The sequence below is a fragment of the Oryctolagus cuniculus genome, chromosome 19 (assembly GCF_051225735.1).
Source record: "Oryctolagus cuniculus isolate XC-2025 breed Fujian yellow rabbit chromosome 19, ASM5122573v1, whole genome shotgun sequence".
NCBI lineage: Eukaryota > Metazoa > Chordata > Mammalia > Lagomorpha > Leporidae > Oryctolagus > Oryctolagus cuniculus.
Window position 1 is genome coordinate 17,660,056 of NC_142885.1, and position 26,848 is coordinate 17,686,903.

The window sequence follows — 26,848 nt, forward strand, 5'->3', positions numbered from 1 at the left end:
AGGCCCGGGGCACCCATGCCCGGGGGGTCGGGAGGGCCGCCCGGGGCGGGGCGCGCAGGCGCGCTGAGGGCTCGCGTCCCAAGGGGCGGGCGGGTGCGCGCGCCTCCTCGCGCACGCGCGCACGGAGGGGGCGACGGCCGCGGTGACGCTGCGGCTTCGGCGGCGGTGGCGGTGGCGGCGGCGCGTGTGAGGCGCGCGCGATTCTCCGCGCGTCTTGGGAGCAGTGCCCCGGCCCCCCGCCGCTCCCGCCGCCGCCATGTCGGGCCGGTCGGTCAGGGCCGAGACCCGCAGCCGGGCCAAGGACGACATCAAGAAGGTGATGGCGGCCATCGAGAAAGTGCGGAAATGGTGAGGGCGGGAGCCGAGGGTGCCCGCGCGCGCGCGCGCGCGTGTGTTGCGGGCCCAGGCCCCGAGGAGCGCCAGTCCGGCAGGCTGGGTGGGAGCCGGCCGGCCGGCTCCGGAGGGGGAGGGGGAGGGAGAGGGCGGGCGGAGGGCGCGCCGGCGTCGGCGTGAGGTCAGAGGGCAGCGCCGACCGGGGCCAATCAGCGGGCCGCCCGGCTGGCTGCCCCGCCCACTGCCGCGGTCGCGCGCGGCCCGGGAATGGCTGCGGACTTCGGGCCGGCGCTGGGCCTGCGGGTCCTGGCTCAGAGTCGCGGGGTGGTACCGCTGCTGCTGTCTCCCGGTGCTGTCCTCCCCCTGATTAGGAGCCAGCCATCCCCCGAGTGGCTTCGGTCGGCCCGGCTGAGCGCTCCACATAACACAGTCGAAATCTGAGAGTTCTCCCGGTAATTCCACCTGCCGCGGGAGCAGGCGTGGTGGTCATCGGAAAGGAAACCTGCCTCTTCCCCTAACGCCCCCTGAAGTCGCAGGTGAAGCTCCGGAAGCTCCCGGAGCCTGCTCCTCTAGCTAGCCAGCAGTAGGTAGGAGCCCGGGGGCTCCCGTGTGGGCCTGGCTATGCGTCCCCCTCCCCGCAGGCCGGAAGGGCCTTCTCGCTCGCTCTCCGTTGGTTTCCGGTCACCGCGCCGAAAGCCAGAAGTGTCCGCTGGGACGGCTAGCGCTGACTGAGTTGTTCAGGTCCGCTTGCGGCTGGAATGCGGGTCCTGGGAGGGAAGGGGCCGTGCGTCTCGTTCCCTGCCTTTCTAGCCGAGGGTCTTTGATACTGAATACGTGGTCAGCAGATGAGGAAACGGAGCGGACTGGTCAGGAACCGGTGCCCCCTGAGCCTTTTTTAGGTCATTGTTTCCGGTCCATCGTCACCTCTCTGCATTTCCTGATGGCATTATTTGCTTCATAGCAGCTGTGACAGTAGTGACTTTTATGTGTTTATTTATTATTTATTTGATAAACTTCAGATTTGGCCTTGAAACTTTGCAAAGCGGTTCAGGTCCGCGAGACATCAGCTCCCTGCATTTGGTTCTTGCTCGGGCTGACAGCAAGTACTAAGCAGTCTTCTTTCTTTTTTTAAAATTAATTACATTATTTGATGGGCAGAGTTAGAGAGAGAGAGAGAGGTCTTCCATCCCTGGTTCACTCCCCAATTGGCCGCAACAGCCGGAGCTGCGCCGATCTGAAGCCAGGAGCTTCTTCCAGGTCTCCCACGCGGTTCCGGGGTCCAAGCACTTGGGCCATCTTCCACTGCTTTCCCAGACCACAGCAGAGAGCTGGCTCAGAATTGGAGCAGCCGGGACTCGAACCGGCGCCCATACGGGATGCCAGTGCTGCAGGCTGGGGCTTTACCCTCTACGCCACAGCGCCAGCCCCGAGAGGCAACTTCTTAGAAAGCCAGCTCCCACCTGCACGCACACTGGCTGGCAGCCCTTCAGAGCAGGTCGAGCGTGTTGCTCTGTGTTGAGTTTAGGACGGGCCTGATTTCCTTTCGCTGGGTCTAGCTCATGTTGTCAGGCCCTCCTGGTCTTGAGCAAGCCCTTGGCCTGGTCTTGAGCCGTTGCTTGTTTTGTGAGTGATGAGGATTTCTCCAGAGCTTTGAACTTGAAGGTTGAAATCTGAACATTTCTTCAGATTAGCTGCCTCCTTAGGCAGTCTTGGTAAGGCAGAACAGCAAGGGATCCCAAGGCCGGGTCCACGCCTGCCGCTCCCACCCAGCAGAGAGTGTGTGTGTGTGTCTGTCTGTGTGTGTCCCCCGTGGTCCTTTCTCCCTTGGAGGAATCTTTATATGGAAGCAGAACAGGGCAGCCAGTCCATGACCAGAGTGACTTAGAGATTAACACTAAAATGACCAGAACCTTCTTTTTAAATTTTTGCTTTAATTAAAAAAAATTGCCCTAAGTTTATTTCTGCTTGTCTATATGCTTAGTGGTAATGGAATAATAGGGATTTTTGAAGATGTGCTACATAGTTTGTTATCTTTACTGAGATTCTAATTTGGTAAATAAGCTGATGGGACAAAAACTATCAGAGGCACACATGTGACATCATTTAACAAGGAGCATGCAAAAAGGGGCCTGTGCCTACAGAGAGCTTAGAATTGCTGTTTTGAGTGCCTTATTTTATTTTTTTAAAACGATTCTTTCTGAGGTTTCTGTTCTTTCTTTTTTTTTTAAAGATTTATTTTTTTTTATTTGAAAGGCTGAGTTACAGGGAGGCAGAGAGAGAGAGAGAGAGAGAGGTCTTCCATCTGCTTATTCACTCCCCAGGTGGCCCAGATGCGTGCAATGGCTGGTGCTGTGATGATCCGAAGCCAGGAGCCAGGGGCTTCCTTCAGGTCTCCCACACAGGTGCAGGGGCCCAAGCACTTGGGCTGTCTTCTACTGCTTTCCCAGGCCATAGCAGAGAGCTGGATCGGAAGTGGAGCAGCCAAGACTTGAACTGGCGCCCATATGGGATGCCGGCACTGCAGGCAGCAGCTTTACCCATTATGCCACAGTGCCGGCCCTGCCTATTTTGTTTTTGTTAGTGTTAAGACTTGTTAGAGAATGGACTCCTGCCCACTGGTTCACAACCCAAATGCCCACAGTGGCCAGGCCTGGGCCGGGCAGAAACCGGGAGCTGAACGCAGTCTGGTCCCCCACATGGGTGGCAGTGCCCGTTACCGCAGCCAGGGTCTGCATAGGTGCCAGCCAGGGCCAGGGACTGGCCAAGGTGCGCTGATGGGGCTGCAGGCGTCTCAGCCACCGCGCTGAACCCCGCCAACGGCCTCCGGTTACGGTTTGGTCCGTAAGCGGTTTCTGGGAGATGAGCTCGGCAGTTGGTTGATGGTTGCAGGGCTCTCCCCTGGGCTTCAGGGAAGGTTCCAGGCCAAATAAGTCCTCACTCTGGGGAGAAGAAAAGCACACATGGTAACAAAAAGGAGTGTGTGTGCATGTGTGTGTGTAGGTTGCTCAATCCCTTTGCAGAGTAGCCTCAAACCCCTCCAGCCTCATCTCCCACCGAGGGGCTGCTTGCTATTCCCCAGACACAGCTTCAGACACTGCATCCTCTGCCTGGCCATAGTCTCCCATATTCTAGAATGTTCCTCTCCTTTGCCCAGGTATGTGCTGGGGAGAGGGGGCTCGTGGCATATCTGAAAGTTGCCTTCTCTGTAAAATAAAACCCTAAAGCTCCTTTGAGAGCCAGTGTGAGGCCTACTTCTGTTACCCAGAAGCATCCTGTCTTGCTTCTGGGATTATTATTACTGTTTTTAAAAGATTTATTTATTGATTTACTTGAAAGGCAGAGTGACAGACTGAGAGATCGATCTTCCATCTGCTGGTTCACTCCCCAAATGGGCACAACAGCTGGGGCTGGGCCAGACCAAAGCCAGGGGCATGTACTCATCCAGGTCTCCCTTGTGGGTGGCAGGGGCCCAAGCACTTGGGCCGTCCTCTGTTACCTTCCCAGGCATGTTAGCAGGAAGCTGGGTCAGAAGTAGAGCAGGTAGAGATTCAAGTCAGGGCTCCGCTACGGGGTGCTGATGTCGTGGGTGGCGCCACGCTGCCACCTTTGCTGTCTGTGCTACAGAAGTCACAAGGGTGCCCCTCCATAGTTGAGCCTCGCCTGGCCTTGTCTTTCAGCCTCCTTGATGTCCTCGCCGCCCCCATGGTAGGCGGTGATGTTCCTTAGCGTTTCCATCTCTTACGAGCTCCCAGGGAGGAAGGTAGAGACCATGTCTTCAGCATCTTGCGTCTCCTGCAGGGCCTTCTGGAATAGCACTTTCTACATAGCCGTGGGGTGGACTCAATGTTTGGAAAAGAAGGGTGATGCCAGGTCAGTTGCTGAGCTGGCAATGCCCTGAGTTGTGTACGGCCGAGGTCCGGGCTCCTGAGGACAGGTGACGGGGACAGGGCTCAGCACCGGACGCATCTGATAGGGAAGTCTCTGGAAGGGACGAGGTTGCGCCGTGAGGTGAGGGGTCTCTCCGTGGAGAGGGACGTCAGGGGGCGTTCCAGGTGGAAGGACAGATTGGCTAAGACTAGAGAAACATAAGCAATGAACAGAAAATGTATGTTTTTGTTTTATTAGTTCTGAGAAGTGTCTTTCTTTTAGGGAGAAAAAGTGGGTGACTGTGGGTGACACATCCCTTAGGATATTTAAGTGGGTTCCTGTGACAGACAGCAAGGAGGTAAGTGTGGAAGACAATGAGAACAACCACAAGGTACCCGTTTCTTTCTTTCTTTCCTTGGTTGCCTCTTAGTGGTAAAGGATTGAGCTGCGAACTCGTCAGGGTCCCCTCTGTCATTGCTCCAGGCAAGGCCTCTCAGTTACTAAAATCTTCACCCTTTGTTCTCTTCCTGAGCGTGTCTGTTTCTCCAGGGCTTGGCAGCCTGCAGCCTGGCCTGAGCCCTGTGTTCGTGAGTATGGTCTGGAAGACAGCCAAGCCCACGGGGTGCTTTATTGTGACAGCCACAGAGCCGAGTAGTTGCCCTAGACCTGTGCTGCCTCACAGCCTAAGGATGGGTCTGTCCCTTTAAGAAAAGGTTTGCTGAGCCCGTTCTCACCTGTTAGCCACCCGCTGTAGTATGTATGTGAAGGTTTGTACTTTTCTGACTCCTTGTCTTCTGATTGGTTTGGGAACCTGTGTATTCTGGAAAAACACATAGCATTGCTTCCTATGGGTTGTTTTTGTTTTGTTCTTTAAGAGACAGAGCCCCCATCTGTCGGCTCACTGCTGCTGGTTCACTCTCCAGACGCCTGCAGTAGCCAGGGCTGTGCCAGGCCGACGCCAGGGGCCAGGCGCTCAGTCCAGGTCTCCGTGTGTGTGAGCAGGGAGCCAGCTGCCCAAGTTACCGCCTGGCTGCCTCCTAGGGTTAGGAATGTGGGTATTCGTTACGAAACTCTATGTAGTCCTGTACTGTAAGCTTCTTGGTGTTTTTTCTCTTTTGCTAAACCTTGATTTAAAAACTGTGCATCCGGAAGAAGCTCCTGGCTCTGGCCCAGCTCTGGCCATTGCAGCCACCTGGGGAGTGAACCAGCAGATGGAAGGTCTCTCTGTTTCTGTCTCTCTTCCTCTCTCTCTCGGTGTAACTCCACCTTTCAAATAAATAAATAAATCTTTTAAAAAAACCTGTATATGTAAATAGAACTATTTACTTTTGACTCTCTCTTTTAAGATTTATTTATATATTAGAAAGGCAGGGTACAGAGAGAGAGATCTTTGGTCTGCTGGTTCACTTCCCAATTGCCTGCAGGAACCAGGCTGGGCCAGGCCAAAGCCAGGAACCAGGAGCTCCATCTGGGTCTCCCAAGTACCTGAGCCATCTGCTGCTGCTTTCCTAGGCACCTTTATAGAAAACTAGATCCGGGGGCCAGTGCAATACACGGCATCCCCCGTGGGCACCAGTTCAGGTCCTGGCTGCTCCACTTCCAATCCAGCTTCCTGCTAATGGCCTGGTGAGGCATAGAGGATGGCCCATGTGCTTGGCCCCTGCACCTGCATGGAAGACCCAGATGGAGTTCCCAGATGGCTTTGGCTTGGCCCAGCCCTGGTCATTGTGGCCATTTGAGAGTGAACGAGTGATGGAGGACCTCTCTCTCTTTCTCTCTCGCTAAGTCTGCCTTTCAAATAAATACAAATAAATCTTTGAAAAAGAAAACTAGATCAGAAAGGAAGCAGCTGGGACTTGACCCAGTGCTCAGACCGGGGTGCTAGTGTCACATCACAGCTCACCTGCTGCACTGCACTGCTGGCCCCGGCTAGGGCCACGTTGACCTATATACTCTTGCGGTGCTGCACACCCAGATTATCTTCATATTTTTTTTTATTCTGATTGTTTCCACCCAGTCAAAAAACAGAGCGTTGCCAACTCCTACAGAACCTCTTGGCAGCACCTGCAGCCCCACCCCCGCCCAGGTAGCCACCCTTCGACCTGTGCTTTCCTCCTGCTTCTCGTTTGTAAATATGTCCATAAGCAGCAGCGTCAAGGGCCTGTGTTTGTGTCTCTCTTGCTCAGTTGTGTGTTTGTGAAATTCACCCGTGGCGTTGTGAGTGCCCTGTTCCTTTTCATTGCTGTGTGGAATTCCGTCACGTGACCACTTCATAGTTTATCTCTGATTCTCCTCGTCAGTGAACATCTGGATTTTCCCCTGTTCAGGATCCAGGTGAACGTGTTCATGAGTCCGAGGAGTTGACTTGCTGGGGCCTAGAGTACGTGCACGTGGCCCTGTGTTGGCAGATGCTGAACTGTCCTCTGGAGGGCGGAGACAGCGTTTCTGTTCCCCCCCAGGACCAGGACCAGGACAGGTGGCATTGCTGCAGATGTGCGTCTACACTGGGTGCTGTCAGGCTTCTGTGCAGAGCGCTTGTCGTGGCTTCGAGGGGTGCTCATGCTCTGGTCCCCGAGGAGGCTGAGAGTCTGTTCTGTGACTCTTAGTCTGGGGGATCTCTTCTCTCAGGAGGCACCTGTTGAAGTCCCCCTTCCCCTCCCTGCTGTGTGGACTTGTAGGACTCGTCCGTGTTGTGGACTGGAGTTCTTGTGGACTTGTGTCTTTGTGTCTGTGGCTTGTCCTGGCCTTCTCTTTCTACTGCCCTGGGTAACGGAAGCTTTCAGGTTTTTTGTTTTCTATTAAGGTTCACTTATTTTATTTGAAAGGCTAATAGTTACAGAGGGGGACAGTCCTGGCTGCAGTGGCTTTCCCAGCACTGTAACAGGGAGCTGGATTGGAAGTGGAGCAGCCGGAACTCAAATTGGCACCCATATGGGATACTGGCACTGCAGGCAGCGGCTTAACCTGCTATGCCACAATGCTGGCCTCAAGTTTTCAGTTTTAATCTAGACAAAATAATGTATATTAAAAAAAAAAAAACAGTTGGTCTAGACACCAGTGTAGTGGCGCAATGGGTTAAGCCTCTGCCTGCAGAATTGGCCTCTCCTGTGAGCGTGGATTTAAGTCCTGGCTGCTCCACTTCAATCCAGCTCCCTGCTAATGCTCTTGGGAAAACAACAGAAGGTGGTCCAGGGGCCAACCCTGTGGCATAGCAGGTAAAGCCACCGCCTGCAATGTTGGCATCCCCATATAGCGCCCGTTTGAGACCTGGCTGCTCCACTTCCGATCCAGCTCTCTGCTGTGGCCTGGGAAAGCAGTGGAGGAAGACCCCAGTCCTTGGGCCCCTGCACCCACATGGAAGACCTGGAAAAAACTCCTGGCTTTGGATGGGCCCAGCTCCGGCCATTGCAGCCATTTGGGGAGTGAACCAGAGAATGGAAGTTACCTCTCTCTCTCTCCCCCTCTGCCTTTCCTTCTCTCTCTGTGTAACTCTGACTTTCAAATAAAAAAAAAATAAATCTTTAAAAAAAAAAAGGTGGTCCAGTGCTTGGGACCCTGTCATCCACATGGGGGATCTGGATATACAGTTCCAGGCTCCTGGCTTTGGCCTGGCCCAACCCCAGCTGTTGTGGCCATCTGGGGAGTAAACCAGCAGAAGGAAGATCTCTCACTATGTTTCCTTCTCTCTGCAACTCTGCATTTCAAATAAATAAATAAGCCTCTTAAAAGAAAAAGCGGTCCTTTCAGATGTCTCCAGAAATCGCTTCCTCCTGTGGTCCTTTCAGATGTCTCCAGAAATTGCTTCCTCCTGTGAGGCTGCAGAGGTGGTTGTCCGCAAGCTCATTGTTGTGGCACCGTTCACGGTGCACCTGGACTTGACGTTGGGGTGTGTGTGAGTGGGGCCCGAGTTCGCCTCGTCTCCATGGGTGGACATTGGTCCTGGCCCTGGTTACTGAAAGGACTGTTGTTTGCCTCCTGCTGTGTCGTACTCTAGGTGTCTGGGAGTGGTCCCCAGCTTCTCGTTGGCGCTGGACATCCCTCACACCTCAGTAGCCGTGAATCAGAAGCCAAGGGACCAGGACTGGAACCAGGGCGTCCCAAGTGGCATCTTTTTTTTTTTTTTTTTTTTTTTTTTTGTAACAAATGACTTATTCAAAAGGCAGCACGAGAGAGGGAGAGGCAGAGAGGAAACACAGAGATCTCCCATCCACTGATGCCCTTCTCCAAGGCCCTACAGCCAGAGCTGGGCCAGGAGCCAGGAACTCCATCCTGGTCTCCCACGTGGGATGAGCCATCACCCACTGCCTCCCAGGATGGATTAGGAAGAAGCTGAATTGGAAGTGGAGTAGCAGGGGTTGGCACTGGCACTCTGATACGGGCTGTGGGTGTCCTGAGCTTCAGTCAGCGCTGCACAGTGCGCACCCTCCGGAGAGACTGCCGTGCCGCCCACAGAGCTCTGTGCATCGTGTGCCTCTGAAACCCTGTTGCTCTGCACCAGTTCCCAAGGTCAGGCTCCCATTGCCACATGCGGGCGCTGGTCGCAGGAGAGGGAGGAGGGAGAGAACGGTCTTTGCATGACTTGCAGGGAGTTTGCTAGAAGTCGCCTCAGGACACACACTTGCCCCTCGTGCTCCAGGTAGCTTGTGCTCTGTCCCGCGAGAAGCCTGGGAGCCTGTGCCCACCAGCCAGTTCTGTGGCACTGGAAAAGGGTTTTTCCGTAGTACTTTGCCCTCTCTCCCTCTTTCCCTGGTGATGCGTGCACAGGTTTCTTCTCTGGATTGGATGTTCTACATAGGACTTCCGCAATGCTGTTTTTCTGTTGGCTATCTCTTACTTAATAGCACATGCTTATTCTTCCCTGTCAGTGTGTAAAGACTATCAACAAATCTGTATTTTCCCTCTGAATTTGGGAAAATGCCCATAGCACCCTTTAATCACTTCTGGTCTCCACCCGTCCCCCTATGCTGTCCTTAATTTTGACTGGAATTTCAGATTTTCGGCCTTTCTAGTTTTGGTTATTGCTTATTTAGACAAAATAGGCATTGTTAATTATTGACTAATCCTTGCACCTGTCTTTTACTCCTTTCTCCTAATTTCATTTGTCTTGTTGGAACGTGTGTCAGAGGGCTTTTGTTGGGAAGACGTCCTGAGAACTTCTTTGTTCTACTTCATGCTTGATTTCATTTGTATGTGAAATTCTAGGTTGAAAATCGATCTCTCTCACCATTCTGAGGGACTGCTTACTTGTTAGGCTTCTGTTGATGCTGTTGAGAAATTGGATGTCATTCTGATTCTGATTCTTTGTTAGATCATCTACTTCTGAGAAACTTAGAATTTCTTCTCTTTGATCTTCTAGGACTTCTGTTAGAAGATCCTGTAACGTTTATAGCCAGCTGCTTTCTTAATTTCTTTCTTTCTTTCTTTTTTTTTTTTTTAATACTTGAGTTCTTTTAATATTTATTTGTTCAGGGGCCAGCACTGTGGCATGGTAGATTAAGCTATGGTCTGCAGTGCTGGCATCCCATGTGGATCCCATTTCAAGTCCCAATTGCTCCACTTCCAATCCACCTCCTTGCTAATGCTCCTGGGAATGCAGTGGAAGATGGCCCAAGTCCTTGGGCTCCTGCACCCACATAGTAGACCCAGAAGAAATTCCTGGCTCCTAGCTTCCGATCAGCTCATCTCCAGCCATTGCGGCCATTTTGGGAGTGAACCAGCAGATGGAAGACCTTTTTCTCTCTGTCTCTCTGTCTCTACCTCTCTCTGTAACCCTGTCTTTCAAAAAAATAAATAAATCTTTTAAAAATATTTTATTATTTAATTTTTTAAAGATTTATTTATTTATTTATTTGAAAGGCAGAGTTACACAGAGAGAGAGAGAGAAGTCTTCCATCCGCTGGTTCACTCCCCAATTGGCCGCAATGGCCGGAGTTGTGCCGATCCGAAGCCAGGAGCCAGGAGCTTCTTCCGGGTCTCCCACATGGGTGCAGGGGCCCAAGGACTGGGCCATCTTCTATTGCTTTCCCAGGCCATAGCAGGGAGCTGGATCAGAAGTGGAGCAGCCGGGACTCGAACGGGTGCCCATATGGGATGTCGGCACTACAGGTCTCCCATGTGGATGGCACAGACCCAAGCACTCAGGCCGTCAGCAGGGATCCAGAAGTGCCCACATTGCGTTCCAGGATTGTAGGCAGTAGCTCTCCCCACTATGCCACAACGTTGGCCCCCATCTAAAGGAATTATTTGTGGGTTAAGTCGCTAATTAAGCTAATTCAGTGGGTTAAACTGCTGCTTGGGACACTCACATCCCATATTGGAGTCCTGGTTTGAGTCCCTGCTACTCTGTTCCTGATCCAGTTTCCTACTAATGCCCCTGGGAAAGTAGCTAGGTCCCTGCAACCCACGTGGAAGAACCAGACGGAGTTCTGGGCTCCTAGCCTGGTGTTGTGACCATCTGAGGAGTGAACCAATGGATGGATTATCTCTCCCTCTCCCCTCTTTCTGTGTCTCTCCTTCTCTGTCACTCTGCCTTTCAAATAGAGACATAAATAAATCTTTTGTTTAAAAAAATGAATTAAAGGGATAGGGTTACCCTCAGGATTCAGCCTTTCTCTTTTGCCCTCTGCCATCTTCTGCCCCTGTACCCGTCCTCCAGGGGTACCCATCTCCAGGGGTACCCATCTCCAGAGGTACCCATCCCTACGGGTACCCATCCTCTAGAGGTACCAGTCCTCCAGGGGTACCCATCTTACAGGGGTACCCATCTCCAGGGGTCTGTGTCCTCCAAGGGTACTTATCCTCCAAGGTACCTGTCCTCCAGGGATACCCATCCTCCAGGATACCCATCCTCCAGAGGTACCCATCCTCCAAGGGTACTCGTCATCCAGGGGTACCCATCCTCCAGGGGTACCCATCCTCCAGAGGTCCCCGTCCTCCAGGGGTACCCATCTCCAGAGGTACCCATTCTCCAAGGGTACTCGTCTTCCAGGGTACCTGTCCTTCAGGAGTACCCATCCTCCAGAGGTCCCCGTCCTCCAGGGGTACCCGTCCTCCAGAGGTACCCATCCTCTAAGGGTACTCGTCTTCCAGGGTATCTGTCCTCCAGGGATACCCATCTCCAGAGGTACCCATCTCCAGGGATACCTGTCCTCCAGGGGTACTTATCCTCCAGAGTACCCGTCCTCCAGGGATACCCATCTCCAGGGGTACCTGTCCTCCAGTGGTCTCCATCCTCCAGGGTTACTTATCCTCCAGGGGTACCCATCTCCAGGGGTACCCGTCCTCCAGGGGTACCCATCCTCCAGGGTACCCATCTTCCAGGGGTACCCATCCTCCAGAGGTACCCATCCTCCAGGGGTCCCCATCCTCCAGGGGTACCCGTCCTCCAGGGTACCCATCCTCCTGGGGTGCCCGTTCTCCAGAGGTACCCGTCTCCAGGGATACCTGTCCTCCAGGGATACCCATCTGCCAGGGGTACCTGTCCTCTAGGGTACCCATCTCCAGGCTTACCTGTCCTCCAGGGGTACTGGTTCCAGGGGTACCCATCCTCCAGAGGTACCCGTCCTCCAGGGGTACCCGTCCTCCAGGGGGTGCATTTTTCTGGGGGTAAGCATCCTGAGGAGTGGATGGGTGAGAGTTGGGCACTGAGGAATGAGCTGTGATTCCTCGCCCAGCCCTGGCTGCAGTGGTGCCTTTTCCCCTGCTGCCCAAGGTCAGGCAGTGTGCATGTGTGGGGCAAGGAAGGCGCCAGGTAGCCCCTGCCCAAGACTTGGTCTGCTTTCTTTCTCTGAGGGCTTCGCAAGTCCAGTGTTGGTTACTGAGGTGCATGTGCCCCCAGCAGTCCATGGCAGTGGCGTCCCCCATCGTGGGTCTGCTGGGCAAGAGAACGAGTGACGGTGATCCCGTCAGGGTGAGATGTGCCAGTGCTCCGATATGGGGATGCCAGGAGCACCATAATGCTGCCCTCCCCCCAGTCTTAAATGTGCTGGGGCCGGCACTGTGGTGTAGCGGGTAAAGCCACCACCTGCAGAGCCAGCATCCCACGTGGGCGCCAGTTCTAGTCCCGGCTGCTCCACTTCCGATCCGGCTCTCTGCTGTGGCCTGGGAAAGCAGTGGAGATGGCCCAAGTCCTTGGGCCCCTGCACCTGTGTAGGAGACCTGGAGGAAGCTCCTGGCTTCAGGTTGGCCCAGCTCCGACCATTTGGGGAGTGAACCAGTGAATGAAAGACTTCTCTCTCCCTCTCCCTCCTTCCTTCCCTTTCTCTCTCTTTCTACCTCTGTACCTCTCTACCTCTCTCTAACTCTGCCTTTCAAATAAATAAATTTTTTTAAAAAGTAAATGTGCCATATTTGGGAAGTAATTAAGTGAATTATGGTTTGTGGAACATTATGCAACTGTAACAATCATGTGTATGGAACGTGCTAAAATGGTTCCGTGTTTGCAATGACATTAGAATAATATCCGCATGTGGAAAATGCGGGAAGGAGACCCATGACTGCATGGCAGGGGTGATTTGTGACAGGGTGCTAGGAGTGAGTTTTTAACCAAGCTGAGTGGTGTCTGAGCGCACTTCCTCCACTGTACAGGTGTGGACTGGCCGGTGCGGGGCTGCCCAGCTGTGACCTTTGCACTTCTGGAAGGCTCTCAACTGCGAATGCTTGGATTGACTGTCTTCTTTTCTTTGCCCTGGACTTGCTGGTTGCAAGCTAGTGCTTCCCTCCATCCTGGTCCCCACACCCATAACTTAACCTCCTTGAAAGCAGTGACATGACAGGGAGGGCAGGGGCAGAATGCTTGAGGCTGGTGGTGAGCAGCGGAGCCGCAGGGCCACCCCGTCCTGTCTGCCCGCGTCACACGCACAGCGATGGTTCGTCCCGCCTAATCCGAGTGCTGTTCCCTCACTTGTTCCCTGTGGTGCTACTGAACTGGGCGTCTCTCCCACCTGAGTGTTTCTGGCCCATGCACGTAGGAAAGGGTTGGTTGGAGCGTGTTGCTCAGGGCAGGAGAGCATGAGCGGAGCGGGGTGGGGGTGGGGGGGCTCTGGTGGAGGCGTGTGTGTCTGCCGCTCACTTCTGATGGCTGAGATCCGTGCAGAAGGGTTCGTCTCACAGGTGGAGACACAGGCTTGACACGGAGTATCTCGCCCCAAAGTGTCCCCCTGGGGTCCTTGGGCTCTGCCCCGCCCTCATCCCTGCTCAGTCTGATGCAGACAGCACCCTTCTCCCTCCTCGTGCGGCCCCTGCTTGGCTCTGTCATAGTCCTCTTTTTATCCTTTTCTAGAAAGAAAAGGCAAAATCGAACAGTTCTGCCGCCCGAGAACCTAACGGCTTTCCCTCTGACGCCTCAGCCAACTCCTCTCTCCTCCTGGAATTCCAGGGTGAGTCGCATCCCCATCTTCCATCTTCCTTGCAGGAAACAGACAACGTAGATGGTGTCCCTGCCGAGACCATGGCTACTGTGCGTCTCGTTTCCGTGGCTGCTGTTCCGCTGGGCGCTTAGGTCTTTCATGTAGCGCTCCCCCATGACTGTGAGGCGGGGGGTCCCATCGAGAACGTCCTTAAAGTGACATCATCGGAAGTGCAGACCCTGCCCCGCGTAGGGCCCGGGTTTCTGAATCACAGGTGCTTTCTGTATGCTAAGTGTTTAATGGCAGTGCCTTAGAGCAGCGGCCAAGTCCGCCGTCAGCCTAAGCCCTGCGCGTGTCAGGCGGCAGTTACTGCTCGTGTGGCGCTGTCGCTCCAGCGTCTTGTTTTCATTCCAATGTCAGCCTGAGCCGTGAGCCAGACAGTGCTGAGACGCCCAGGTGGGGAAGCTCCTTGACCTGCGGAACGCTGCTTCCGCGCTGGTGTGGACGATAATGGACTCAGGAGTAGCAAGATTAGAGCGCGCCCAGCGTGAGACAGGTGAACCCGGGCTGCAGCTGCCCGCTCCACACCTGTGCTCCCGGCCCCAGCAAGGTCACCGCAGCTTCGGGAGACCAGAAGGGAGGGAGGCCGCTCTGTAGCTGTGTGGGGGACATTCAGTAGTCGCAAAGCTCTGGGAGATGTGCGGCTCCGTTTCCTCCGTGTGGTTTCATCCAGTAATGAGCAGGTGCTGCGTGCTCTGGGCAGCCAAGGACGGCGTGTCCGAGCCTGCCCGCACGGGGTGCAGTGGAAAGACGCAGGTGTGCGCGGGGTACGACAGGAGCTTGGGGGAGCAGGGAGGCAGGGCCCCGCGCAGGGAGCGATGCTGGAGCTGGATGTCGGAACGTGCAGGGCTCTCCAGGAAGACTGGAAAGAGAAGGCTGTTCCTGCCTGGGGAGTGTGAGGCGGGGAGAAAGGCAGGGAGGCCACGAGAGGTGCTGGCGTGTGGGGCTTATCCTGGGAAGCCTCAGGAAGCCCCTCCATCTGTGCAGTGGAGCAGTGTGGAGCCGTGAGCCCTGGGGCAGGCCAGACCGGAGGCTGGCCAGCAGGCCTGCTCAGAGATGCTGCAACCCAGGCCGGGGCCGCAGGAGAGCCAGGCGTGAGCGCAAGTGGTTTCATGGCGGGAGCATGGAGCCCACTTGGTGCCTGGGTGCTGGAGGCAGGGCTTGCTGTATGTTGTTATCTTAGGTGGTCGTGTTGGGCCGTCAGACAGAGCTGGCGGATGGCAGTCCTTCGGCCCCGGGGGCAGTTGGCTTGAAGGGCCTGAGCTGAGCCCCTGCAGGTACCAGCTCCAGACAAATGGGTCATTTCCTGCACATCTGTGGCAGGAGGGAGACGGGCAGGTACTGACCAGAGGCGCAGCTGCACCTCTGCCCTGGGCAGTGAGAAACCCCAAGTCCAGGCTGCAGCTGGGTGCTGAAGGATCCCGAGCCTCCCGAAGTGCGCAGGTTGCACCAGGATTCCAGCTGCCTCTGTGCTCGGGGTACAGAAATGCCGAAGTGAATCCGCGGGAGCCTGCAGCCAGCCTGCAGGGCACAGGAGCCCTGTGCTGTGGAGACGCCGGGTGTCCTGAGTCCTGTTGAGGACAGCTGCCCGAGCTGTCACCTTCGCTGTGCTTGGTTTCAGATGAAAACAGCAACCAGAGTTCGGCGTCTGACGTCTACCAGCTGAAGGTGGACAGCAGCACCAACTCGAGCCCCAGCCCCCAGCAGAGCGAGTCTCTGAGCCCAGCACACACCTCGGACTTCCGCACAGACGACTCCCAGCCCCCCACGCTGGGCCAGGAGATCCTCGAGGGTGAGTCTGCCTTCACGATTGTCTTCTTTGGAGGAAGGGGTTAGGGGAGCACCCCACGGCCTGGCACCATCAAGCCATTTGGTAACAGCTTGGCATAGTTACAAAAACTTTTTTTTTTTTTTTTTTTTTGACAGGCAGAGTGGACAGTGAGAGAGAGAGACAGAGAGAAAGGTCTTCCTTTTGCCACCCTCCAATGGCCGCCGTGGCTGGCGCGCTGCTGCCAGCGCACTGCGCTGATCCGATGGCAGGAGCCAGGTGCTTCTCCTGGTCTCCCACGGGGTGCAGGGCCCAAGCACTTGGGCCATCCTCCACTGCACTCCCAGGCCACAGCAGAGAGCTGGCCTGGAAGTGGGGGCAACCAGGACAGAATCCGGCGCCCGACCGGGACTAGAACCTGGTGTGCCGGCGCCGCAAGGCGGAGGATTAGCCTAGTGAGCCGCGGCGCCGGCCAAAACATTTTTTTTTTCAACTTGAAAAGCAGAAAGGGGCCAGTGTTGTGGCACTGCAGGTTAGGCCACTGCTTGTGACACCAGCATCCCGGATCAGTGCATTTCAGTCCTGGCTGCCCCACTTCCAGTCCTGCTCCCACTGACGCACTTGGGAAAGCAGCAGAAGATGGCCCAAGTACCTGGACCCCTGCACCCATGTGAGACCTGGAAGAAGCTCCTGGCTCCTGGCTTCGGCCTGCTCTGGTCCTGGTTGTTGCAGCCATCTGGGGAGTGAATCAGCAGATGGAAGACTTCTTCCTCTCTCTGTCTTGCCCTCTGTGTCATTCTGCCTTTCAAATAAAATAAATCCTTAAAACAAAAAAAAGAAAACTTCCATCCATGGATTCACTCCCCAAATGCCTATAATACCTGGGACTGGGCCAGGAGGAAGCCAGCAGCCAGGAACTCCATCCAGGACCCCGACATGGGTGTCAAGAGGGTGTTCAGTAGCAGGAAGCTGGGTTCAGAACCAGAACCAGGACTGGAACCCAGGCACTCTGATGTAGAATGCCGGTATCCCAGCCTCTGCAGCAGACACCCAGTGCCCTGCGCGTGGGCGTGTTGAGGAAGGACTGACTACCCCCTCCGGAGAGGCAGGAGGAAGCACGCGGCTCGAGCGAGGCGCAGGCGCTGTGGAGCCTGGGTGACCTCTCAGACACCCTGAGACAGAGAGCAGGTGGAGGCCTGGACGGGATCGCGGCGCTGCCGACTGGCAGAGTGGGCGTCAGCTTGAGTCCCTCAGACGCCAGCGTCCATGCCCTTTGTGCTCTGTCCAGCACAAGCCGGAGTCGAGGTGCCCCTGTCCTGGGCCCTCGTCAGCTTTGCCGCACTGCGATCTGGTGCCAGCTGGGCTACACGACAGAGCTGTCCTCTGCGTAGCTCCCTCCGTGTCTGTCTGCATCGCATCCCGTGGCAGGGGCCTGGGGAGCAATGAGCTGCTCTGGTGGGTCCAGGCACTTGCAGGCCAGGCTGGTCCCCTGTGGCCTAGTCTTAGTGTCCCCACCTCCCCGGGGTGGCCGTGGCTGCTCCACAAGACTCTGGCTCCTTCCCTCCTCACTGAGCCACTTCTGTCGGGTAACTGAGGACAGCGCCCTGCCTGGGGAGCCCTGCCTGGGGAGCTTGCCCTGGGCTGAACCTGCCGCTTTTTCAGAGCCCTCCCTGCCGGCCTCCGAAGTTGCCGACGAGCCTCCCACCCTCACCAAGGAAGAACCAGTGCCCCTGGAGACACAGGTGAGCGGTCACTGTGGGCGTCCCAGTTTCTCAGACACAAAGTAAAGGCTCTGTCGGCCCCTGGAGGGCGCAGAGAGGGTGTGGGGCGCCTCCGGGGTCTGCCAACCCACCTTTGGCTGCTCCTAGGTGGCCGCGGAAGAGGAAGACGCAAGTGCCCCACCCCTGAAGCGCTTCTGCGTGGACCAGCCTGCAGTGCCGCAGACAGCGTCGGCGTCGGAGAGCTAGCGGCGTCTGCACCCTCCGCCTCCCACCCCGCCTCTATTTATTGTTCTCTGGCTCTGGCCGGGCTGTGTCGCTGGGGTGAGGGCAAGCGCTGGGGTCCGGAGCCTGCACATAGGAACCGTCCAGCCTGGAAGCTGACAAAGGACTTGGGGTTGCAGCACCATCTTCTGTCCCTGGCACCTGTCTGCTTGTTCCCCCCAGAGGAGGAGTGCTCCTGTCCTCCCATACCCAAGTAGGCTGGAGAGTCCGCCCTCCCCGGTTCTTCTGTCACCCCCAGGTGGCAGTCTCTGCCCCAGGACCTCTGGACGGAGCTGCTGGCATGTCTGAGAGAGAGATTGAGAGAGAGAGAGAGAGAGAGAGAGAGAGAGAGACTGTGAGAGACTGTGAGACTGTGTGGATGGCGCCCTCTAGAGGAGAGAGTGCCTAAGGATACTTGAACTTGAAAGGAGATTGTAGAAGCTGGGATCCTCAGGGTGTGCGGCCTCCAGGCCGCTGCTGGAGGAGACTGGGCCAAGGGAGGGAGGGTGAAGGTCCGTCTCTGCCCCAGCCCGAGGCGGTCCTGCCTCCGGTGGGCTCTGGCTGCTGGTGGTCTTTGTGCCCTCCCCCCGCGCACTCCCACGCCGGCGGCTTTGTTCCCACCCGTGCGTGTCATTCCAGCACCCCCTGCCTCCTGCTGTACACTCTGCCTCAGCAAGAAGTCGAGGTTCTGACATCAGCACCCACCCCCACAGTACTGCTTCAGCTCAGACTTCTAGAAAGTTCCCTCTTCTTTCAAACCTGCATGTTTAATTGAACTTTGTGATTTTATTTTTTGTTTCAAAAAAAGTTTAAGAAAATGGAAATGAGCGACAGTGAGTGAAGACATATTTTAGCACTGAATAGAATATTTTTAAAATTAAACTATTTGAAATAGTCTTGTTGGTCTCTGAGTGCCTCATTGTGGAAGAGGGCAGGCAGGGCTGGGGGTGCTGGGGGCTGGGCCCTTAGACAGGAGTGCGCTGCCAAGATTGCCTTGACATTGTCGTGTGGCCAGTGCTGTCCCTGTGTGTCTTACGCAGCCCCAGGCAGCAGGGAGGAATCCGTGAAGTCTGTTTTTCACTTTTGAAATCGTCGTAGAATGCACATCACACGAAAGCTTAGCATTTGCACCTGCAGGTCAGCACACAGTGTAAGCTGCTCACACGTCTGGTCATCGCCACCCTCCCCGTGAGCCTTCTCACTGCCCCCACGGGACCCTCCCACCCCACAGCACTCACTCCCTGTTTCCCACTCTTCCCAGGCCCCGGCAGCCACGGATTCCTCTTTGTTCTGATTCCTAAGGAAATCAGAAGGGTCATGGTGGAAAAGAATCTGGCGTTAGGTGTGTTCAAGAGTTTCCTAAGTAATGCCTTTGACCCCTCACCGGGGCTCCAGGTATCATGGACGGGACTAGAATCCAAGTTCTGCTGCCCCGCCTTATTAACCCCTACTTGTTTTTTCTTAAAAATTGGACACTATTAAGTTGTGAAATGAATGTCACAGATTCCATGATGACTTGTGGCACATAAGATAAATGTGTTCTCTAATGTATTTAAGCAAGGGAAAGTATAACCAGTAAGAGGCCATCAAAAAATGGCCAGGGGTAGGTGTTTTGGGCAGTGATTAAGTCACGTCCTGTATATTAGAATGCCTGGATCAAGTCCCAGCTCCTTTGCTCCTGATCCAGCTTCCTACTAATGTTCCCTGGAAGGCAGAAGATGAAGTTCAAGTACTTGGGTGTCTGTCACCCACGTGAGAGAGCCAAAGGGAGCTCCCGGCTTTGGCCTGGCCCAGCCCCAACCCTAGCTGTTACATGGGCATCTGGGGAATGAACCAATGGGTGGATGGTTTCTCTGTCACTCTGCCTTTTGAATAAACACATCTTCAAAAATACAAAAAAAAAAAAAAAAAAAAACAAAACATATGGGCTCACCTAACTAATGGTGTGGAATAAGGATTGCCCCAGAGGCCAGAGGGGTTTGGAGTATAAAGAAGACGAGTGGACCTCACCTTTTTATCTGGGGTTAGATTTCCATGCTGTGTTAGTCAGCCTTGACAGGTGCTTGTTTTACAAATACTTGGTGCCGATGTATCCCACATGGTCGCTGTCTTTTTAAGGAGTGTATGGTGTGGTGAGGTAGGGAGCGTGGACAGGAGCCTATGCCTCACGGGGGGTGGGGTGGAGGGAAGAGGACCGTTAGGATGCAGGGAAGTGTTTCGCTGGGCATTGAAACCTCTGGTTGGGTGCAGACAGACCTGAGGAAAGAGAGTAACCAGGGCAAGTGAGGGACAGAGGTGGCAAAGCACTGGGCGTATGCAGGAGCAAACCATGTAATCGGGTCTCTAACTTCCCCCACATTTCAGGGAATTTGCAAAACCGGACAGTTAGCAAAAAGTCCCATAAATGGGTAAAGTGTTTCCTTCACCTCGGTTCACCTGGTACCCCTGGGTGGTTGGTCCAGGACCCCTGCAGATACCAAAATCTATGGGTGCTCACATCCCTTAGATAAATGGCCACAGGCGTGGGTGGTGGTGCACAGTGGGTTAAGCTTCCCCTTGGGATGCCCGCATCCCACGTTGAGTCCGTCTGCTCTGCTTCCAGTGGAGCTTCCTGCTTAGGCATCCTGGGAGGCAGCAGACGATGGCCCAGTAATGGATTCCCGACACCCACGTGAGAGACGCCCGGCTTTGTCCTGGCCCAGCCCGGTGGTTGTGGGCATTTGGAGAGTGAACCAGCAGATGGAAGATACATCTCTCTTCTCTCTTGCTCTGCCTTTCAAGTAGATGAAAATAAGAAACATTAAAAACAAAGATGAGGCCAGCACCGCGGCTCACTAGGCTAATCCTCCGCCTTGCGGTGCCGGCACACCGGGTTCTAGTCCTGGTCGGGGCGCCGGATTCTGTCCTGGTCGTCCCTCTTCCAGGCCAGCCCTCTGCTGTGGCCAGGGAGTGCAGTGGAGGATGGCCCAAGTGCTTGGGCCCTGCACCCCATGGGAGACCAGGATAAGCACCTGGCTCCTGGCTCCTGCCATCGGATCAGCGCGGTGCGCCGGCCGCAGCGCACCGGCCATGGCGGCCATCGGAGGGTGAACCAATGGCAAAGGAAGACCTTTCTCTCTGTCTCTCTCACTGTCCACTCTGCCTGTCCAAAAAAAAAAAAAAGAAGAAGAAGAAGAAGAAGAAAGGAAGGAAGGAAGGAGGGAGGGAGGGAGGGAGGGAGGGAGGAAGGAAAGAAGGAAAGAAAAGAAAGAGAGAGAGAGAAAGAAAGAAAAGAAAGAAAGAAAGAAAGAAAGAAAGAAAGAAAGAAAGAAAGAAAGAAAGAAAGAAAGAAAGAAAGAAAGAAAGAAAGAAAGAAAGAAAGAAAGAAAGAAAGAAAGAAAGAAAGGAGAGAAGAAGACCCAAGTGCTTGGGCCCCTGCACTTGCGTGGGAGACCAGGAAGAAGCACCTGGCTCCCGGCTTTGGTTTGGCACAGCTCCAGCTGTTGCAGCCCTCTGGGGAGTGAACTGACGGAAGGAAGACCTTTCACTCTGTCTCTTCCTCTCACTGTCTGTAACTCTACTCAAATAAATAAATAAAATCTTTAAAAAAAAAAATAGAATGGTGGCTCCCATTGGGCAACAGCAGAACTGTAAGGTGGAAATGAGGAAACAAGAAGAGTTGATTGGGTAACATCAGGTCAAATTTTTCTGTAAGAGTCCAAGCAGAGGGGACTCGATTACTCCGACTCGGGGAGACCGGGTCTCTTCTTTTTCAGGAGAAAATGGTCAGTGTGTGTCCTCTGGAAGTTTCCACTGGATGCTGCGACATTTAACGGGAATGACTCCCTTTTGGTTTGGTTGGGGTTTAATGCAGGAGCCTCCTATAATGCGTGTTAAACAGAGGGCTAAGTCTCCACTTTCCTCTGCAGTCAGTCAATACCAAGCATAAAACTGGGGCAGCAGTTAAGGTGCCTCTCAGGACTCTGCATCCTACACTGGAGAACGTGGGAGCAAATCCTGCCTCCACTTCCTATCTGGCTTCCTGCCTATGCACTTCGGAGGTAGCATGATAGTTCAAGTACTTGGGTCATCCATGTGGGAAGGCCAGATGGAGTTCCTGGCTCCTGGTGGCCAGCTGGGGAGTGAACCAGCGGATGGATAATTCCGTCTCTCTCTCTCTCCCTCCCTCCCTTTGGGTCTTTGGGATATTTGAGTCTGAGGAATGAGCAGGACAGCCCAGAAACCAGCCCCAGCCAGAAGCTGGAACTTCCTGGGCAAAGGTGTCTATCAACACGGCTGGAGGATGGGTGCATGACAAGGCAGAGCTCCCTGGCACACAGAGCACAAGAGACGGAGGTGCCGACGAGCTCATGCCAGGCTCGCTGGCGATCTGCAGAAGAGATGCTGGGCGTGTCCCCACGTGCTGTGACCCCTGCGGCCAATCAGCTGGAGCCGACCCCGCACCAGATCCTGGGAACCAACAGGTTCTGATCCTGGTCCTCTGTTTCAGCTTGTTTAACCAGATGTTGGCAGAGAAAAGGCCTTGAGTTAGGCTAAAAGGATGATTCATGAAAACTTGGAGAGTTCAGAGCCAAAGGTCAGGGCCAGGGAGAGCAGCATGGGGAAGAAAGTGTAGGATTCAGATGAGGGCGGGGTAGGGGGGAGGAGAGAGAGGGAGGTGCACTTGTGCACTGGGGAGGAATGAGTGTGGTGGATTCTGGGAGTGGGGAGGCAGTGGTCCCTTTGGGGCCGGCGTGCTGGGACTTGGGAATCCTAAGACTGGACGCAAAGAATGAACTCAATTAGAAGACAGAGGGTTTGGAGGAGGCATTGAGAGTGGAAATTTTAGAACAGGAAACCGTTGTGCTAGCTTAGTCCCTGATTTTTTTTTGGGGGGGGGGCAGTGTCAGGACAAGATGTTAAGATCTCGTGGTTGGGGGCAGACATTTGGTCTTGCAGGGGTGAATCCTGTAGGGACACCCAGCTCTCGATTCCAGCTTCCTGCCATTGAAGGTAGCAGTGGTGATGGCTCAAGAAGCGGTGCCCCCCCTCCCCCGCCCCCGCCGCTGTGGGAGACCTGCATTGAGTTTCTGGCTCCTGGCTTCAACCTACAGCACCTTCTTTGTGTGCCTCTGAGGAATGAACCAGCAGATGGGAACTCTCTCTCTCTCTCCCTTTCAGAAAAATAGGTAAATAAAAATTAAATTCTAGGGACTGATGCTGTGGCGTAGTAGGTAAAGCCGCCGCCTGCAGTGCTGGCATCCCATATGGGTGCTGGTTTGAGTCCTGGATGCTCATCTTTATTTTTTTTTTTTTAACTTTTATTTAATGAATATAAATTTCCAAAGTACGACATATGGATTACAATGGCTTCCCCCCCATACCGTCCCTCCCACACTTTTTTTTTTTAAGATTTAAAAAAAATTTTTTAAAGATTTATTTATTTACCTGAAAGTTAAGAGTTACACAGAGAGAGGAGAGGTAGAGAGAGAACCCCTCCATCCGCTGGTTCACTCCCTATTGGCCGCAACATCCAGAGCTGTGCCGAGCCGAAGCCAGGAGCCAGGAGCTTCTTCCGGGTCTCCCACGCAGGTGCAAGGGCCCAAGGAATTGGGCCATCTTCTACTGCTTTTCCAGGCCACAGAAGGGAGCTGGATCACAAGTGGAGCAGCTGTGACTCAAACCGATGTCCAAGTGGGATGCCGATGCTTCAGGCCGGGGCGTTAACCCACTGCGCTACAGCGCCGGCCCCTTATTTATTTGAAAGACAGAGTTTCAGAGAGAGGTAGAGACAGAGAGAGAGGTCTTCCATCCATTGGGTCACTCCCCAGATGGCCACAATAGCTGGAGCTGTGCCAATCCGAAGCCAGGAGCCAGGAACTTCTTCTGGGTCTCCCATGCAGGTGCAGGGGCCCAAGGACTTGGGCCATCTTCTGCTGCCTTCCCAAGCCATAGCAGAGAGCTGGATCGGAAGAGGAGCAGCTGGGATTTGAACCAACGCCCATATGGGATGCCAGCACTTCAGGGCAGGGTTTTAACCCGCTGTGCCACAGCGCCAACCCCCCACCCCCCCGCGGGCTGCTCCTCTTTTGATCTTCTGATCCAGCTCTCCGCTATGGCCTGGGAAAGCAGCAGAAGATGGCCCAGGTCATTGGGCCCCTGCACCCATGTGGGAGACCTGGAGGAAGCTCCTGGCTCCTGGCTTCAGATCATCTCAGTTCTGTTGTGGCCATCTGGGGACTGAACCGATGGATAGAAGACCTCTGTGCCTCTGCCTCTCTGTAGTTCTGCCTTTCAAACAAATAAATAAATCTTAAAAAAAAAATTGAGGGTACTTTAAAGTTCGCACAAAATGTATATTACAAGACATGCATGGATTTCCAATTTTGTTTTCTACACCAAAATAAATTTTCTTAAAGTTACTTTCATCTACTTTAAAGGCAGAGCGAGAGAGAGAGTGAGAGAGAGATCTTCCATCTGTTAGCTCACTCTCCAAATGCATACAACAGGCAGAGCTGAGCCAGGCTGAAGCCAGGAACCAGGAGCCCCATCCAGGTTTCTCAGGTGGGTGGCAGGGGCCCAAGCCCTTGAGTCATTTTCTGCTGCCTCCCAGGACCCATAAGTGTGGGGCTGGATTGGAAGCAGAGTAGCTGGTACTTGAACTGCCAATCTGATGCGAGATGTGGGCATCTCAAGGTGTGGCTTAACTCACTGTGCTACATCACAGGTGCTCTGCTGTGGGTCGCCGGGACCTGACCTGCCAGGCTCAATGTGTTTTCCATGAACTTTTTGAAGTACCCCAACTTCCCTGATTGTTTCTTAATGTGTCTGGAGCCCTTACTTCGAGTGATTTTTGCTGTCAGGTTTTAGCCCAGCTGATGGTCACTGCCTTGGGGTCTCCTGTCTGGGCCTCAGATCTGTAGGCCTAGCTCCACTTCCTGCACTTGTTTTTTTGTTTTTGTTTTTGTCTTTTTTTTGTTTGTTTGTTTTGTTTTGTTTTGTTTTTTTGACAGAGTGGACAGTGAGAGAGAGAGACAAAGAGAAAGGTCTTCCTTTGCAGTTGGTTCACCCTCCAATGGCCGCTGAGGCCGGCGCACCACGCTGATCCGATGGCAGGAGCCAGGTGCTTCTCCTGGTCTCCCATGGGGTGCAGGGCCCAAGTACTTGGGCCATCCTCCACTGCACTCCCTGGCCACAGCAGAGAGCTGGCCTGGAAGAGGGGCAACCGGGACAGAATCTGGCGCCCCGACCGGGACTAGAACCCGGTGTGCCAGTGCCGCAAGGCAGAGGATTAGCCTAATGAGCCGCGGCGCCGGCCCACTTCCTGCACTTGGGCCCTAGGGATCCCTGCAGCTCCCATGTAAGTGGTCACTCCAACTCAGCGCATACACATGGCTGGGATGACCACTTCCTTTGCCACACTCATTTCCTCATTTTTTTTTTTTTTTTAATTTATTGATTTGAAAGGCAGAGAGTGACAAGAAGAAAGGGAGAGACAAAGATCTCCCATCTGCTGATTCACTCTCCGAATGGCTACAACCACCAGGGCCCGGCCCGGCTGAAGCCAGGAGCCAGGAGCTCCGTCTGGGTCTCCCAAGTGGGTGCAGGGGCCCAAGCCCTGGCCATTCATTATCTGCTGCCTTTTCAGGCGCATCAGCAGGGAGCTGGAACGGAACTGGAACAGCGGGGACTCCAATTGCCCCTCCCCTGTGGGATGCCTGTGTCACAAGCAGCCCCCCACCCCATACTTTGTGCTGCAAATTCGGTTCTGCCTTCTCTGGTAGGTGACCATGTGAGGCTTCCTGGAGGTGGTGTCGGACCTAGAACTCACCTTTTAGTGGGAACAGGATCTCCTTGAAGACAGAGGGAAAGCAGGTATGGAGCAGACACCGGCACACTTTACTCTGGGACACCCAGCAGTGTGGCCGTGTAGATCAGGAAGCTATGAACCAGGGAAGATAATTTAGCAGTCAGAGAATTTCAATGAGTGTGTTTCTGATTCACTTATTTAAGAAGAGTGACATGGGGGCCAGCGCTGTGCCGTAGTGGGTAAAGCCGCTGCCTGCAGTGCCGGCATCCCATATGGGCGCCGGTTCGAGTCCTGGCTGTTCCACTTCGATCCCGCTCTCTGCTATGGCCTGGGAAAGCAGTGGACAATAGCCCAAGTGCTTGGGTCCTGCACCCACGTGGGAGACCTGGAAGAAGCTCCCGGCTCCTGGCTTTGGATCAACCAGCTCTGGCCATTGCGGCCATTTGGGGAGGGAACCAACGTGTGGATGACCTTTGTCTGTCTCTCCCTCTTTCTGTAACTCTACCTTTCAAATAAATAATTAAAAAAGAAAGAAAGAAAGAAAGAAAGAAAGAAAGAAAGAAAGAAAGAAAGAAAGAAAGAAAGAGGGACAGAGAGCGCTGGTTCAGTCTTCAAATGCCCACAGTGGCCCCCAGGGAAGCTGGGGACTCAGTCCAAGTCCCCACGTGGGTGGCAGGGACCCAGGTACTTGCGCCATCACCGGCAGGGCTACTGCAGCATCAGGACGCGGGAGAGGGGAGGCCCAGCCCGGAGGAACCCAGGCTCCCCCATGTGGGACCTGGAGGTGCTAACCAGGATGTGCTTCCAACTGCTGGCGGCCAGACGCCCACCTCTCTGATTCTTCTGATGGTGCCAGATTTTAGCCAGGAGAAGCAGCTCCGATCTCCTGCTGCCTTCTGACTGCGCACTTTGGAAAGCACTCCTCCGGCAGATTGCACGCTATATATATATTTATTTATTTCTTAGGGCACTCTCTTGTGTCTTCCCGCCCTATAGCACCCAGCACAGGGCCCAGAACAGGGGGGGTAGCCCAGTGTCCTATCAGCAGGATGAACGGGCTTCATCTCCCATCACCACTACGTCCCCTAAGGCATTTTTCCAAAGCAGCTTCCGCCTTAGCCTCTCCAGCGTGGTCCCAGAAGCAAGCAGAACGCCTCTCTGCAGACCCCAGCCGCCCTCCCACCCCGAGTGGGTTAACTCCGGGGGGTGAGCCAAGCTGGGGCTCCAGCCACCCTTCCGCGGTCGCCTGCACGTCCTGGGGTGGCTTCCCGCCAACCCCACTACGCAGCCCGGCCCCACCCGCGCACCCCCGGGCGTGGCCGAGCGCGGCGCCTTTAAGAAGGGGCGGAGCGCGAGTGGAAAGACAAAGCCCCTGGCCGCGCGCTCCCCCTCCCCCCGCCGGCGCACCACACGGACAGTGGTGCCCGGATGTCGGTGTCGCCGTTGGTGACAGATGGCGCAGTGTCTGCCAGTGTGAGGAGCTCCCCTAGGCTGACCTCTCTGGGCTCTCGGCCTTTCGGTCCCCTGCTGCCCCCCACTTTTCGCTCTGCCGCGGACGGCCCGTACGCCTGTCACCGGCGCTTACATAACGTGACCTTTCACCTCTTCGGACTGCCCTCTAGTGCGCTGCAACCCAACTACGCGGCAGCGGCAGGACGGGGGCGGGACCCAGGCGTGGAGCGGCAGCTGCTCCGGACCAATA

The 26,848-nt window shown here is 54.8% G+C and overlaps 1 protein-coding gene and 1 long non-coding RNA gene across 7 annotated transcripts; one reads left to right on the forward strand and one right to left on the reverse strand.

Annotated features, from left to right (window-relative positions):
• Nucleotides 1–18,253, forward strand: BCL7B (BAF chromatin remodeling complex subunit BCL7B). Of its 2 annotated transcripts, XM_051835451.3 has the most exons (6): nucleotides 110–348; nucleotides 4,483–4,558; nucleotides 13,481–13,577; nucleotides 15,229–15,399; nucleotides 17,038–17,117; nucleotides 17,244–18,253. In XM_051835451.3, the coding sequence occupies exons 1-6, from the start codon at nucleotides 257–259 to the stop codon at nucleotides 17,340–17,342; spliced, it is 615 nt and encodes a 204-aa protein (XP_051691411.1). In that variant the 5' UTR covers nucleotides 110–256; the 3' UTR covers nucleotides 17,343–18,253. The 2 variants fall into 2 exon arrangements, with proteins under 2 accessions (XP_089178112.1, XP_051691411.1); XM_089321986.1 differs by lacking the exon at nucleotides 4,483–4,558 and having other exon boundaries at nucleotides 1–348.
• Nucleotides 18,124–26,782, reverse strand: LOC103345303 (uncharacterized). 5 transcript variants are annotated; one of them, XR_016226365.1, is made up of 4 exons: nucleotides 26,643–26,782; nucleotides 25,168–25,278; nucleotides 19,368–19,613; nucleotides 18,124–18,488 (listed from the first exon to the last, which is right to left on the reverse strand). It is a non-coding gene; the product is annotated as an uncharacterized LOC103345303 (long non-coding RNA). The 5 variants fall into 5 exon arrangements; XR_007915433.3 differs by lacking the exon at nucleotides 19,368–19,613; XR_011384584.2 differs by lacking the exon at nucleotides 18,124–18,488 and having other exon boundaries at nucleotides 18,889–20,130.
• Nucleotides 26,783–26,848: the final 66 nt, after the last annotated feature.

What these genes read in the sequence shown, in the direction of transcription:
- BCL7B (XM_089321986.1), top strand. Translation starts at nt 16, where the DNA reads ATGCCCGGGGGGTCGGGAGGGCCGCCCGGGGCGGGGCGCGCAGGCGCG. An exon ending in TCTCCTCCTGGAATTCCAGG is followed by an intron (nt 13,578 to 15,228) that starts GTGAGTCGCATC and finishes GCTTGGTTTCAG; the next exon opens with ATGAAAACAGCAACCAGAGT. An exon ending in CAGTGCCCCTGGAGACACAG is followed by an intron (nt 17,118 to 17,243) that starts GTGAGCGGTCAC and finishes GGCTGCTCCTAG; the next exon opens with GTGGCCGCGGAAGAGGAAGA.